Source organism: Pectinophora gossypiella, chromosome 16 (assembly GCF_024362695.1).
Source record: "Pectinophora gossypiella chromosome 16, ilPecGoss1.1, whole genome shotgun sequence".
Classification (NCBI taxonomy): Eukaryota; Metazoa; Arthropoda; class Insecta; order Lepidoptera; family Gelechiidae; genus Pectinophora; species Pectinophora gossypiella.
Window position 1 is genome coordinate 5,170,946 of NC_065419.1, and position 15,821 is coordinate 5,186,766.

Genomic DNA, 15,821 nt, shown 5'->3' on the forward strand with positions numbered 1-15,821 from the left:
TTTTACAATAACAGGGGGGTTAAAATGGCCACATCGAAGCAATTCATCTAAGAAAGCAATATTGCTATTTGACATTTGTTTGCATTGCTCACTTACTTTTATATGTCAAATTGCAATATTGCTTACTTAGATGAATTGCTTCGATGTGTCCATTTCAACCCCCCAGAACGCTCGTTGAAGAGTGGTTACTTAGTCATGAGTACTAATATGTATACACTTTGCAACCATGTCACATTAAATTTTTCTGAAAAATTAAACCATGAGCCTCATTAAATGTCAAATGTGATAGTGCGACAGGGTTCTAAAGTGGGTACATGATATTGCTCATGACTGTACATCTGAGAGTACCCCATTGAGATGTAATTGGGAGCTTATGTTTCTACTTCGTTATGTTTCTACAATAAGGAAGTCTGTAGATGAATGAACCGTAATAGTTTAAAAGATTTTACTTTATATTTATTCTTGACAATAAACTTTATAATTATTTACGCCGAAAACAAATCTGCATGTTAACAAATATAAAGTGGTTCCACACCATCATAGCAATAGCGTTATCTCCGGTACCGGCTACAGTTAGACAAGATAAAAGCATTTTGAAAACAAAACACGGTGCAGCGGTTATTGTAAAGCTCTGTGCATATTGTTCAATAGGTGCTTTTTATTTTTTAATGAAAAAAACAAAAAAATCTGTTCTCGTTAATGTGCGCTCAGCAGATATATCTTTGCTTAAAATTCGTTTTGAGGTAACCGCGCAGAACGGGATTTCGTTGTACCCACATGTTTATAAAATGTGTTTAATATAACAATGGCCCCGATTCCTGCAGACACCGCCTAATTTTATTTTAAGTTATATCCGTCATTTTCATATCCGTCGAAAAGGAAAGGGACGGATGATTCACAGCTCTTAATTTTAGGAAGAATGAGTAAATGAATGAATAACCCCGGCGAATCAAAAGGTACGTCCCTGGTATGCAATCCGTTTGACGTGTTGTCTACTTAACTGTGTGGGGTTATTGACTGATGTAAAATTTTTAGACGGTTGGTTTAGATTTGTGCTTAAAATTGACGTGTGTTCCATAAATTTTATGCTTGTCGATTACCCGTCCCTTTCCTTTTCGGCGGATAAGAAAGTGACAGATATAACTTAAAATAAAATTAGATGGTATTTACAGGAATTAGCACCATTACCTTCTAAAACGATTTATTTTAACGATGTATCTTCGTACGGGTCTGAGTACTTCAAAACGTTTTCTGAAAGTAAATCACGAAATAGTGAAGGTCTGAGTTAAGACTGCCAGCGGAGGTGGTGGTGATGGTGGGTGGCTGGTAGATGGTAGCCATTGAACGAGGAAATGCTGAAATGGAGCTTCTCAAATGGATGGCGAACAGATGGTGGCAATTTCTCCCAAGCAACCACAGGCACACACGCGTTATTTTTGTGATACATTAGTTAATCAACGCTGATTTGCTATTAAAACGACTTTGGGCCTTACGACCTTATGAATCTATATAAATACCTAAATGTTTGATGTTTGATAAAGTAATATTTATTACAAAAAAAAAAACGTACGTGGGATTGCGGAAGTTAACGATTAAGAATCAATATTAAAATTATTCCTTTTTCATTTGACTATTGTACATGTGCAATTTTAGATTACTAATCTAGATATTATTAATTTCCTGTTGGTGTATTGATTTCATAAACGCCTTCATGTTATGAAAAAAGATAAAAGCCTTACATACATACATATAACTCACGCTCGTAAGCCTTATTGGAGCAGGCAGTGCCACCATCAAAAATAAAAGACAGCCAATAAAAGTGGTGATTGTAAACGGCGCTTACTCCACGCAGCGGATAGTTTACAGAACTAGTTCGCGGCGCCCGCGCAACTAATTGCCAGGCTCTGCGCCGGCGCAGCGTCAGCAGAGAAATTCTATGCCACTTGTATATTTTCAATACCTACATAGGCCCTAACTAAGGTTTCTGGCTCATCACCCTCGCATCGTCCACTGTCATCGAAACGTAATATGTTTTTAATGTTATATACTTAGATATTCTTTATTTTTTTAATTATTAGTACCTATCTTGCTTAGAGACGTAGATAGCAAATATTAGAAACGGATGGAATACTCTTTTCTACTAGAGATAGGTAGGTATTATAAATAGGTCGATGTCATTCCTTAGAATAGTTACTGATATTTTACGCACGATTATGTTACAAATCGACTTTTTTAATCACCGATTCAACAAAATGATGAATTGAAGTATTTCTCAGGGGTTCTTTTACAATATTTCCAATCAAACATGTAATTTAATAATTTCTTCGGCTTTGGTATTTTCACAAAAAAATAAAATATTTAATTGATTTTAGAAATCACAACCCCTTTGCTGCAGTATCAAGTTAGAAGTCATCGATCATAGATCATTTATAATGTTTAGCCATGGAGTAACAAATATACTAAGGGTGGTATTAATAAACTAATCTCAACTTCGAGACTGCCCTCAAGATCATGTCAATATGACAGTTCTTATATAAAACCAGGGACTTCAAAATTCAAATTCAAATTCAAAATTCAAAAATATCTTTATTCAGTAGGTAACATAGTTACACTTTGAATCGTCAATTTTACATAACGAACGTCTCATCCGCCTAAAACTACTGCAGCTTCTCACAACCTGTATAGCCGGGGAAAAGAAGCTGCAAGAAAACCCTCGGCACAGGGCCCTAGACGTTCTTTAAAAAAATAAAAATAAACATTTCAAACTTCAGCATGATCTTGAAGACAGTCTCAGCTGAGATTAGTTTATTAATGGTGCTAATTCCTGTAAATACCATCTAATTTTAAGTTATATCTGTCATTTTCTTATCCGCCGAAAAGGAAAGGGACGGGTAATTGACAAGCATAAAATTTATGGAACACACGTCAATTTTAAGCACAAATCTAAACCAACCGTCTAAAAATTTTACATCAGTCAATAACCCGACACATTCATTTACTCATTCTTCCTAAAATTAAGAGCTGTGAATCATCCGTCCCTTTCCTTTTCGACGGATATGAAAATGACGGATATAACTTAAAATAAAATTAGGCGGTGTTTGCAGGAATCGGGGCCAATACCACCCTAAGTCTAGTTGTTTTGTAATGTGTACCAATAAAGTTAGTGATTCTGAAGTTATCAGTCAAAATTCGCCGCGGCCGGAAACCGGCGTGGGAACGTCGGACCCCGTCTCTTCTCAATAAAATCACTGTAAAACGATTTATTTTATTTTTCCTTTTCCCGTGATAGACTCAGCCGCCTTGGAGATTTCGCGAGAACTTAATAGCTTTTATTAATAGGACTGTCCAAGAAAACATTGATGTTCAATTAATAAAACATGTCAATTTAAAAATTATTTAATTATTTATTTTTATTTAATTTATTCATTTACTTATATCTAATAGTACAAACACATCACCATTACAGGCGGACCCAATGCGATGATGGAAAAACAAGGTTCCTTTGAGAATTCATATATATTATAAGTGCACACATTCATATTTTAAGTGCGTAGTATTATGTGTCATACAACTTTAGAGTCGCGAAGTAAATATTTACACCACTTACTGATATTACTGTCTGAGAAGCTCCAGCATATAGTTAAGTAGTATTATAGTTAATAACCAGCCTATACACGTCCCACTGATGAGCACAGGCCTCCCCTCATTCAACCGGAGAGGGTATAGAGCACACTCCACTGCGGGTTGGTGGAGGTGATTTTACGGCTAATAGCCGTTACCAACAGCTTAACGTGCCCTCCGAAGCACTGAATCATCTTTTTTTTTCGGACAAGTGACTTCGACAATAACCCCATCGGGAATCGAACCCGGACTTCCATATCATGAGCCTAATGCTCTAACCACTAGACCACGGAAGCTGTGTGGCTATCAGACAAACCCCTTCATTAATACCTGCAAGCTCCCCAAACAAAATAAAATAAAATAAAATAAATAAAGTAGCTCACAGCACTTCAAAAATAAAGTTGAAGCTGCTAAATCGTTCATATTTCTTTAGAAGTCATTAAAATATTGATGAACTTTTAGTTTAGTATTAATTTAATTGTATGTGAAGATGAGATGGGCGTCACGGGCGTTGGTAGTGGTCAATTGAAGGCTTCTCCGGTAGACAAATTATACCCTTGGACATAATAACGTCTTTGACGGTCAAAGATTAGGCTGGATGTTTAGATGAGAGTGGAGTGAATTGGCTTCCTAATGGTAGTTTTAATGTTGATTATGAGAGGCTTATTCGTAGTCAATTTAAAAATAGGTATATAAGTATTAGACCTGCCTGCCTGTCTGTACAGCCTCGGTGGTCTATCTAATATTATAATTTAATTATATTATATTTTATTATGTCCTGTTGGTATTCAGTAGGTAAACCAACTTGCCCTTTCTTTTTATTCTTAGATTTTAGCTTATAACACATCACAAACACACATACACATCCACACACCACATTCACACTTACTTACTTACCTACTTTACTTTTTGTGACTTAACATCACATTCATAAACCCCCCCTATTCCCAGTAGTTTTACCGAGTACCTATATATATATATTACCATTATAGTATTACCAGTTGAAATATTGGGAATTTCCTTCCCAATAGACTTACTGGTAAGACTACTGGAAATAGGTGCATAAACCCCAAACTCGATTAAGTAAAAATATAGGGTAATATCTTTTGAGCGTGTATCCTGTATGCAAAATACTCTCACATAAACACTGTCTTCAAAATATGCAGTTATTGATTCTTTAACGATATAAACTACCTACTGCAGTCAAACAGCCTTGTACCTACCCACAAATTGTCAGTTTCTGTGTAAAGAAACAAGAGCAAGATAAAGAAGGGAGGTTTGCAACTTGTGGAATTAATCATAAATAAGTACTGTAAAGAAGCGGAATACCGATCATATTGTTCAGTCAAGTTAAAGGTACAATTTAGTAACTTATTCCAAAGAGTTCGATGGAATCCTAAAGACGCGTAAGATGAGATAATCAGAAGGTCGCGGTGTGTTCTGTCTATAGCAATAATATAAAGAAAACTCCTATCACCCAACAAACTTGCCGAAGTTGAGGGTACATCACAACGGTATAACGACACGATAAATCACCGCTCGAATCTAGTTTAACTAGTACCAGGTTCTTGGTCATCTATTAAGAAATGAATTGTCGGACACGATAAGCCGGCGGGTTTGAGGAGTGGGTTAGCGTGGTCGGATGTCGTTGGTCGGAGGTGAGGAGTTGTTCGGCCGGTTAATACAGTAGGAGTGAGGGACGGGATGCAAATGGCAGCGCTATAGTTGGTCGACGAGCGGGCGGTCGCGACCGTGGGAAAACTATCGCCCGTGGCGAGCTGCGGACAGAGACCCACTAAGACCGGTTGCTGTTTATTTATCATGGTGCTTTATTTTATATTGATACTAATAGGTATCATGATTCAATGGCTTAATTAATTCTGCAAGATAGTGCTCGGACTTTGAGCCTAGCTGTCCAGTTTAGAATGATACAAGTTAAGCGCCGTTGATGACGTCAATCATATAATGGGCTATCGTTTAGCGACATTAATTACAATTACTTACTCATAAGTTTACATCGTAAAAAAGGTACTTACATCGTGAAAAAGTTACATCGTGACGCGACACGGCAAAGAATACATAAAAGCAGAAAGTAGTGACATACATATCTTCAGTTTTAGATCAACAATCTCTTTTTACTTACTTAGAGCTTTTTGTTTTGGAATATCTTGCAGTATTTCAGAAATGTTCGTGAAACACCGATTTTTAGATACTTTTAGTTACTACAGCGTGCTTAGTAGTAGATGAGTTAGGGTCAGTGGGCACTTTAAATTCTAGAGTACTTTTCATTTCCTGAAAATGTTATTAAGATTTTTACAAAAAACAACTTAGAGTACGCCAAGAGCGCATCTTTCTTTTGTAGTAGTTCTTTTCATGTTTAACCCACCCACCCAAACCAAATTATCATTTAATTTCGAGGCGTATTGTATTCTGTTTTTTTCGCGTATAAAATTGTCTAGTGCCCCGCACGCCTCGCAAGTACTCTCAATGTGTGTATATACCTAGATAGACTAGATAATTCTTGGCGAGGCAAGTGCTATGCACGCATACGCGCGCAATAACACAGAGCAATGCGTGCGGCGTACGGCATGCGGGCATTTTTTAAAGATAATGTTCGTATCTGGCTTTACCTCTGTAATAACAACTGGAACCTGAGTAATCATCCAAAGTTACAACACCCCATCGTAGGGTATTAAATTCCTTCACGAATTTCGTAATGACAACTAAGGCAAATTCTAGATGATTCGATGTTTTTTGTCCACAAGACCCAACCAGAGCTTAAACTGTTACTTATTTTTCGCCCAGGCAGGGATGCTTAGAAGTAGGATTATGAGAGAATTCTAGAAACAAGAAGGTACCTTTCTTGCGATACCCGAGTCCGCGCCTGTGTGCTCGTGCAGCGACCGCGGCGCGTGACGGCGGCGGCGGCGCGCGCCGCAATCACGACTCGCGCGACTTCTTGACGCAACGCCTGCCTCCCAGCCCGTACGTAACGTGCCCAGCTTGTTCCCAATGCTTTTGGACTTGGTCTGTCGGTCATACACTTCGCCAAGTTTATGAGGCGACCTTCGTGTGAGAGGAAATTAAGAAACATTAATTATTTTCAGACACTATAGACACAGACAGACAGGTACGCTACATTTAACACAGGGCAGACTTCACACAGAAAAAAAAATACGATTGATATGAAAATAAAAAATATGAATGACAAATACGTGTTGATAAAAGGCTTTTGAGACGTAAATGTAGTGTGCTAGTTAGAAAGGGGAAAGTGTGAACAATACTTATAGGTATATACAAAGTCAAATAAAATATGATGCGGGAAAAGCCCTGAACAAGTACCTACCTACCTGCTTATTATAGGAGACATTTAAATAAAACAACAACTACTTACTTCATAGATCTAGACAGGGTGGAAATTTTCTTAACCTAGCATTTATTGGTACAACTTATCATCAATACTCTATGCGGCTTTTATTCAATTGCGTAACATAAATTGTTTTTTGCAATGTTACATGGCTGAGTTCAAGACATCATCATTTTGGCCTTCTGTAACTCAACGCAATGCAGTCCGGCTGTTCAGTTTGCTTCTGTTTTGTCTCGATATGCTTTTTTACAAGAAAAGGCTCGATCACCACGGTAAGGTCTTGTCATGCTTGACTTCAGACATTTCGACGCAATAGGTCTTTATGCTACATAATAGTACGCTATGTTATGATGCTTTTCGGTTTCGTTTGAGTAGAAGGTAGGTATGTTGTGTCAAAAACTATATTTCGCAGTGAGTTTTGGTAAGATGATGATGTAAGTTTGCATGGGTCATCACACTAAGCCGCTCATGCTGCGATTGTTGCAAAACAACTGGCTCGAGATTTACTTACAGTAAAAAGAAAACGATTTTGTTTCCCGGTTAATCAGGTCTTCACTGAGTTTCACGTAATTTGTTTGCTGAAATAACTTTTTGTCCTAAACAACAAAAACGTTTGCGTTTCATAATGATTCGGCATCTTGCAAGTGATTTGTTTCATGCTTATTGTAGCTATCTGCTATATTATCATCTTTACAACTCATCGCAGTCTGTTTTGCCACGAGAACCGCTGTAGTCTTTTTGTAATCGATTGAGTTTGTTGAAAAGGTCATCACGTTTTTATTTTAAGTTCTTGGGAACGTGCGCGCTGCGAGGCCGATCTAGTTAATTGGGGTGCTAATTACAAAAAGTAAAACTAAAAGAGGAAGTAAGTTTCACACGTTAGTCCAACAGGAAGCTCGGTGAGGTGTGGGTATTTAGTTCATCTTGCGATGGATGGTAGGTACCTCTGACTACCCCAATTGAGATATAGTCGGAAGCTTATGTAATGTTGAAGTAAATTTTAAATAGTTGAGGAAGAATTGAACACTAAAGAAGGGTAAGTAGATGATATTATTGTTCAAAGAACTTTGTAGTTTATTTTATGATTTGTATAGTGAAGTAAGTAGCACTCAGATAACAAATGGCCAGACAGTTCTACTCTCTTTCTGATAGAATCATCAATAACAATGTAACTTTTTGTTCGATTGTGATTAATGTTGCTTCCGGTCGGTCGTGAGGCCTTTGACTTCCGTAAGATCACGACGAAATAAGACGGTCAATACAAGCAAGAAATATTACGATTACGAGTGCTGAGGATCCCAGAGCGTCGAAAGGGACTTACGTAAAACTGGAAGCGAATCGATGCTCCGAGATAAAAAGATAACTTTTACTTTTTGTCGGCTGTTACGCTTTCGGATAACCCAATCCGTCGGTATGATAAATGGGGTTAGGTTTTTTTATATATTTTTGATAGTAGCTCGTGCTGGCGATTCATAAAAGTCTGTGTGAACTTACAATTGATGTTTTTATAGGATGCGCGTAGTTTCGTCTAGGTTACAGTGCAGTGAAACTGCTTAGAAATATAAAATTTCAAATGATTTTTAAGACAAAACTGCACGTATTTTAACTTGCTATAACTACCACCTACCACTCACTACCTTACTATCACCAATATACTACTCATATACTTACTATTTTACTTTGACAATAAATCGTGTGATGCTCTGTCGCGGAGCCACCACCTCCAATTCAGTTGAAAACGATATAGATTACTGTACGTACCATGTACATAGTGTACGTGAAAAGATTTTATGTGTACGTGCTATAATTAGAAAGAAAACAACAAATTAAAGTGGCTTCGCTGGAGAGCATACTCCCCAGCGGAGCCACTCAGTTTGCATACTTCGAGATGTTTTCTTCCTGTAAATTGAAGTATAGTTTGATGTACGTACTACGTACATAGTGTACGTGGAAAGATTTTATGTGTACGTGTTATAATTAGAAAGAAAACAACAAATTAAAGTGGCTTCGCTGGAGAGCATACTCCCCAGCGGAGCCACTCAGTTTGCATACTTCGAGATGTTTTCTTCCTGTAAATTGAAGTATAGTTTGATGTACGTACTACGTACATAGTGTACGTGAAAAGATTTTATGTGTACGTGCTATAATTAGAAAGAAAACAACAAATTAAAGTGGCTTCGCTGGAGAGCATACTCCCCAGCGGAGCCACTCAGTTTGCATACTTCGAGATGTTTTCTTCCTGTAAATTGAAGTATAGTTTGATGTACGTACTACGTACATAGTGTACGTGAAAAGATTTTATGTGTACGTGCTATAATTAGAAAGAAAACAACAAATTAAAGTGTATATGACGGCATGAACAAAACGTGAAGCGCTGAAGATTTTAAGAAACAATCTCCTTGCGAGAACTTTTTATCTATGCACAAACTAAACCTATTTCAGACGAACGTCTCTCATACAAAACAAAGAGCCTCAGAATTTAGAGTATGACACTTGATTTGACATATAAAATTATATTGCCACACGCAAAAATAATTGTGGGGTTGCCATAGTAATGATATGGCACGGCGTGGCAGTAGTGATAGCTTTAAATTATTTAGATTACTTTAAATTTTGATGACAAGGTTTGGTGACGGATCGGTACGGCACTGACAATTTATGTCAAATCTGTCATAGATACACGGCCGGAAATGTTCATACAAAAAAATTGTACCATAGCGCAAATGTACCGAGTTTAGAAAATGACAGCTACTTCACCCCTCTCCTACTTCATTTCACCCCTCTGCGATCTTCCGCCATCTTGGGACAATCTTAGGTTAGGATATAAACATAGACACAAGGGCAAGCGCTGTCCGCCCGGCATCCTAACCAAACAAAATCCAAAATCAATCATTGTTTCATTGTAGTTTTATAAATGTAAGTGATCGAGTGAAATTTGCGTTGAATAAATTCCGTAGTTAGCCTCTCAACTAGAAAACTGTGATATCCATACAGTATGAGTGTAAGATAAGTAAGCGAAAAGACGAAAAGACGCATTTCACCAGTTTCCTAAAAGTGAGCTAGGAAGAACTCTAGAAGTGCAGAAGTTACAGTGTTTGTGTGATGACAATTTGCGAAGGCTTAGGACTACTGGGAACAATTGTGTTTGCCATGCGGATTGCACAAAGACATTTTTATTAGAAACTTTCCGGGTCTCTCAAGATTAGCAGTGTTATTATAAACAAAATATTAAAGGGTACAGATGTCTCTAGATTAGAGAGTTTAGAGGAAAGTTTGCCATTAATGCAAAAAGGCATATTTAAAATAACAATAATAAAGCTCTATTTCAGAAAAAAAATCCATAAAATATAAAACAAAATTAAAAAATAAAATGTTATACAAGTAAACTGCAATCTTTTTTTTATAAACCTTGTCATCAAAATTTAAAGTAATCTAAATAATTTAAAGCTATCACTACTGCCACGCCGTGCCATATCATTACTATGGCAACCCCACAATTATTTTTGCGTGTGGCAATATAATTTTATATGTCAAATCAAGTGTCATACTCTAAATTCTGAGGCTCTTTGTTTTGTATGAGAGACGTTCGTCTGAAATAGGTTTAGTTTGTGCATAGATAAAAAGTTCTCGCAAGGAGATTGTTTCTTAAAATCTTCAGCGCTTCACGTTTTGTTCATGCCGTCATATACACTTTAATTTGTTGTTTTCTTTCTAATTATAGCACGTACACATAAAATCTTTTCACGTACACTATGTACGTAGTACGTACATCAAACTATACTTCAATTTACAGGAAGAAAACATCTCGAAGTATGCAAACTGAGTGGCTCCGCTGGGGAGTATGCTCTCCAGCGAAGCCACTTTAATTTGTTGTTTTCTTTCTAATTATAGCACGTACACATAAAATCTTTTCACGTACACTATGTACGTAGTACGTACATCAAACTATACTTCAATTTACAGGAAGAAAACATCTCGAAGTATGCAAACTGAGTGGCTCCGCTGGGGAGTATGCTCTCCAGCGAAGCCACTTTAATTTGTTGTTTTCTTTCTAATTATAGCACGTACACATAAAATCTTTTCACGTACACTATGTACATGGTACGTACAGTAATCTATATCGTTTTCAACTGAATTGGAGGTGGTGGCCCCGCGACAGAGCATCACACAATCACAGTTTAATTGACGTAAACTAAGTATAGCTACTTATTTTATAATTTTGTCGGATAACAATTGATTTTTGGCGTAAAAGAAGTATACTTCTTAATTTTTAAATGCGACTGATTACTGATTGCTGAATTCCTTTCACTGCTATGGCAAAGCTATCACACACTAATAAAAATTAATCTGAATTGTTTAATAATGAAATAGTTAATAAAATTTATAATAATGATTAATTTAATTATGGATATTGTCGCACACAGATGATAGATGGTGAAAAGAATACGGCGACCTTGAGTCGACCACGTTATATTTTTCATTTAGAGACAAAAATTACATGTTACGTTGCAGTCGATCGTAAAAGAAGAAGGAAAAATTACATTAAAAAGTATGAAGTATAATTTGTGATATCATTGATGGAAAAATATCTCTTTTAACTTATACACGGAATAAGAAAAATTTATTGCCATTTTATGTTAGTAAAAACTTAGTTTAATTACACATACATAAAAAATATTAGGTACTTGATTTTGTGATACCAAAACTAGGTAAGTGAAACTTACCTATTTTAGGCGATTGCTTAGATTATGGGTGGTACCCAACATTGACCACGCAAAATAGTTTCACTATAATTGATGACCTACTTACTAATCTGATAGCATTTATTAAGCAATTACAGACAACATTATAGAACAATGTCAATCACGCGATCACTATATTATTCGAACGCTCCCGTTTATAAAACATCTAAAAAAAATGAGAAAGAAAGGACACACCTTACCGTTTACAGGTAATACTATTTATTTTCATTGTTCAACAATAGATTGTTATCACAGAACTTGACACTATTTCAGAGGATTTCTAGATAAGACATTACAGTTTTTGTGGTACTGTTTATGTAAATATCTGTGATCGATTGTACAGTGGTTACGCCCTAAAAGACCTTGACTATTGCATGCAATAATATAACATGAATCCTTAGTAATAGGTAAGTGCCTATCCACTTGTTATCAACGAGATTTCATACTCAATTTGGTGAACAAGACTCACGAGTCGTAAAGTTCTAGTAACTCCTTTTTCAGTCATAAAATTCGAGTAGCTTTGTCATAAATTACACATTCACGCGAACGTTCGACTTATCATTGGTCATTGTGAAAAGCTGACGCATTTGTGTCAACAATCGATGGCTACTGGGTAAATCATAATTTAACCGTGAGACCAAATGGAAGGTAGGCGAGGGCAACGACCAAAAGGCTAATTGTTTTGTTTGTAACATACCGTCTTCCTACGATGTACTATTTCACGAAACAATAAAACTGGGTTCATAAAATCAAATAGCTTACGGCCATAACTAAATTCAAATTGCGGGTATCCGTGGCATTTCACCGGCGCGGGCGCTTCCCACGACCGCGGCGCGCACGCAAGCGAGCCCCAATTAGATCGCGCCGAACTAATTCTACCGCGTGCGCGCCCCTCGTTACACCGGTAATAGCTGCTTCTTCAGTTAAGAAGCTTGAAGGCTGTTGTAAGAGGAGTCGTGAGAATATGGCTCCAAGAATCGCTCGTGCGTGCGTGCTCCTGTAACTACCAATGTATGCATGATTTTTCTTGAAGTTTCCTGGAGCTCCCTCAGTTAAGAATGGCGTAATAGGTAAAGAGATGGTGTGAGAAAATTGCTTCATTTAGACTTATGCGCACTTCTAGAAATTGCTTTTTATAAATGAGTTCATCGTCGGTCTAGTATAATATGAGCACTATATTTCTATGAGTGATGTGAACTATAATTTGTATTTTTCTTTAGAGAAATACAGTGTAAATGTTTTATCGCTGTTTTGAAGCAGTCGTACAATATCTACGATCTGTAAGTATAATATAAGCAAACTTTTGGCTTCTGCAATTGTTTGGTTTGTAAGAAAGTTCTAATCAACAGACTTGCTAGGTCTCGAATTCTGTGCGGTGATAAAATGTGACAAAAGTAGCCCTTTTTGAAACATTTGGTCATAAGTCATAATCATTTGGAGTACTTAATGATATAAAAAAGGCAAAATGAAATACACTAGAATTTGCGATTACTTAAACGCAAAGTCAAGTACAAACCCTTTGCACAGCAGAGGAAATGCATTGTCAATTCATCGCCAATCGTTTAGTAACGAAGATGATTTACTTACTATCTCTGACATTTACCAAATCTATGACTATGTTAAAAGAGTGTATTGAAATGTTGAGTAATAGACCGAGATTAACGTTGACAGCCGACACTTTTTGTATAGTGTCAGTAACCTTGAAGCGTCTAATGTACAAAAACAAGAACAAAGATACACCAAAACAGATCTGAAGCGTCCGCTGAACACCGTGAGAACTGACATTTAGTTGTAAAACAAAGAAATTCTTGAATATTTCATGAAAGAGCACTCTAATCAGTTTATTACCTATTGTTTTCTGCTAAGTGATAATTGCGCGTTGAAAGTTCGCAAATCATCTCAAGTAATTTCAACTTTAAAATAAGAACCTGAAGGGGTACTTTATAGACGGTAATAAAATGAAAATGGTTAAGGATCTCATGTTTGTAAGGAAATGAGTTTTTAAAAGGGCGTGTCAGGGAACGAAGCTTTTCAATTATCTCGAGCAGTCGCAAGGATAAGAGTATACCTTAACAGCTTTTTAAATGCTTTTATTTTAAGTGGTATGATATGGGTATGCAATGCAAATAAAATGATCGTGAATCGTTAAGATACGTAGGTATTTATTAAGATAAAAACAGTTGACAAAAGTAACAGCTCATAAAATTATTATTAAGAGAAAAGACATGATTTTAGTGTTAGGAGTGGTATGTAACGAGGTTGAAAGAACATGAAACAATCAAAGTTTAGCATAGAACACAGTATTTATTATTCTGTTTATTTGTTCATTATGGTATATAACCTAACAGTATTAATTGTTTATCGATATCAAACTAGACGATCGATTGTCGATCGAGACAACTACAATATCACAGTATTAGCTTAGGTGCTATTCTACATTATGGTACTTCTTAAGTTTAAAGTAAATGCTTAAGGCTTACACCGACGTGGAAGACGTTGAAGTTAGGAATATCAAAATAACACAGATCGATATCAAAAACAAAACCCTTACTTTATTTAAATTAAAAACAAACTTCAACAAGCAAAGCGACGGACAACATGCATCGTTAACTTTAACACACATCGGTTCTAGGAACGTCAATAGAAACAAACAACAAAACGTTCTTGGTGATATCACACAGACACACAGTCCTGGTTGGAAGCAGGCGAGATCAGGAGGAGGCGGTCAGTGTTGGTGATCACCAGGGCCGCCACATCGACTGGGCGGAGTCCGGCTCGGAGGCGGGGCTGTGCGGCGGGGAGGGCGGCGCGTACGCGCGCTTTGCGTACGCCGCCTCGCTGTCCATCGGCGCCTCCGCGGGCCTCTTCAGCCCTCGCTCCGGCAGCATCGTCCTCTGCTGTGCCATCACCGGTTGAGGCCCCGGCGGTGGCTGCTGTTGCGGTGGCGCTGGTGCTATGGGTTGCAGAGGCGTCGGCCTCGCCACACCGTTAGGCGCAATCGGCTGAGGCTGCACCACTTGAGGATTCTCCAACCTTCGGATACAGTTGGTGAGGTGCTGCAGTAACCTCGCTCCAGCTTGAGGATCAACCGGCCCCTGGCGCTGCATGGCGTTTGCAGCCAGGGTGGCGTTGGCGATGAACTGAGACACTTCAGTGGCGCACTGTGTAAATCCGGCGCGGAATCGCTCCGCGTATGACATTTCAGGTTTGAGCACTAGTTGTCCTCTTCGCTTCAGGCTGTGGAGGTGTTGAACGGTGAGTTCGAGGATGTCGGCTTTCTCGAGTTTGGAGACGTTTTCGCCTTCGGCCTGGAGGGCCGTGACCATTAGGTCTTTAAGTTCGTCGAGGCAGCGGTTGATGCGGGCTCGGCGTTTCCTTTCGAGCATGGGCTTCATGACCTTGCGGTACTGATAGGTCCGGGAGACAGGTTCTTCCTCGGGGTTGGCGTTGCAGGGCGCGAGCGCGGCGGGCGGGTGGAAGGCACCGCGCGGCGGGGACATGGTGCGCGCGGGGAGGATCATGTTGAGCGCGCGGCGGTCTCTTAGCGAATGGCGCGCGCGCCGCGCTCGCACAGCTTTTATGCGCCCTACACCGATTGTGGCAAAACGCCCGTGATAAAAGCAGGGGTGTCATGCGTGGAAAATATGATATTAATGTATTTTAACTTCAGTTGTTTTCACTTGATTTTGTATTGAGGTTTCTAGATTTATTTAAAAAAAGTATGTGAAATACATTTATCTAGTTCAAAATATTTTATAAGACTATTATAACTAAGTAAAGATAATTATGTAAGTATCTAAATAGTTAATTTTATTTTAATGTAGGTAAGTAATTTAATTTAAAATGGGTACGTAAATAATTTCCTTTTTATTTTTCATCTACAGATAGTTAATATAATACGTGATTAATCAATTTGGTAAAACTATGCAAATTCTTTCATCTTGAATTCTATGTTTTCTTTCGTCCTCAATTTTATGATTTTACTTATTATTTCTTAAACTTTAAGACGAAACAGCTGTGCGATGATCAAGGGTGTCAGTGCGTAGCACCTGGCCAGCACGTTCCCACGCGCGACCCTTGCGCTGGCGCAC

At 37.9% G+C, this 15,821-nt stretch overlaps 1 protein-coding gene across 1 annotated transcript; it reads right to left on the reverse strand.

The window, feature by feature from the left end:
* Positions 1 to 13,872: 13,872 nt before the first annotated feature.
* On the reverse strand, positions 13,873 to 15,289 carry LOC126373651 (enhancer of split mbeta protein-like). The gene has a single exon (XM_050019867.1). It carries the CDS (start codon positions 15,249 to 15,251, stop codon positions 14,469 to 14,471), a length of 783 nt encoding a protein of 260 aa, XP_049875824.1. The 5' UTR covers positions 15,252 to 15,289; the 3' UTR covers positions 13,873 to 14,468.
* Between the last annotated feature and the right edge of the window lie 532 nt (positions 15,290 to 15,821).

What these genes read in the sequence shown, in the direction of transcription:
- LOC126373651 (XM_050019867.1), bottom strand. Translation starts at nt 15,251, where the DNA reads ATGATCCTCCCCGCGCGCACCATGTCCCCGCCGCGCGGTGCCTTCCAC.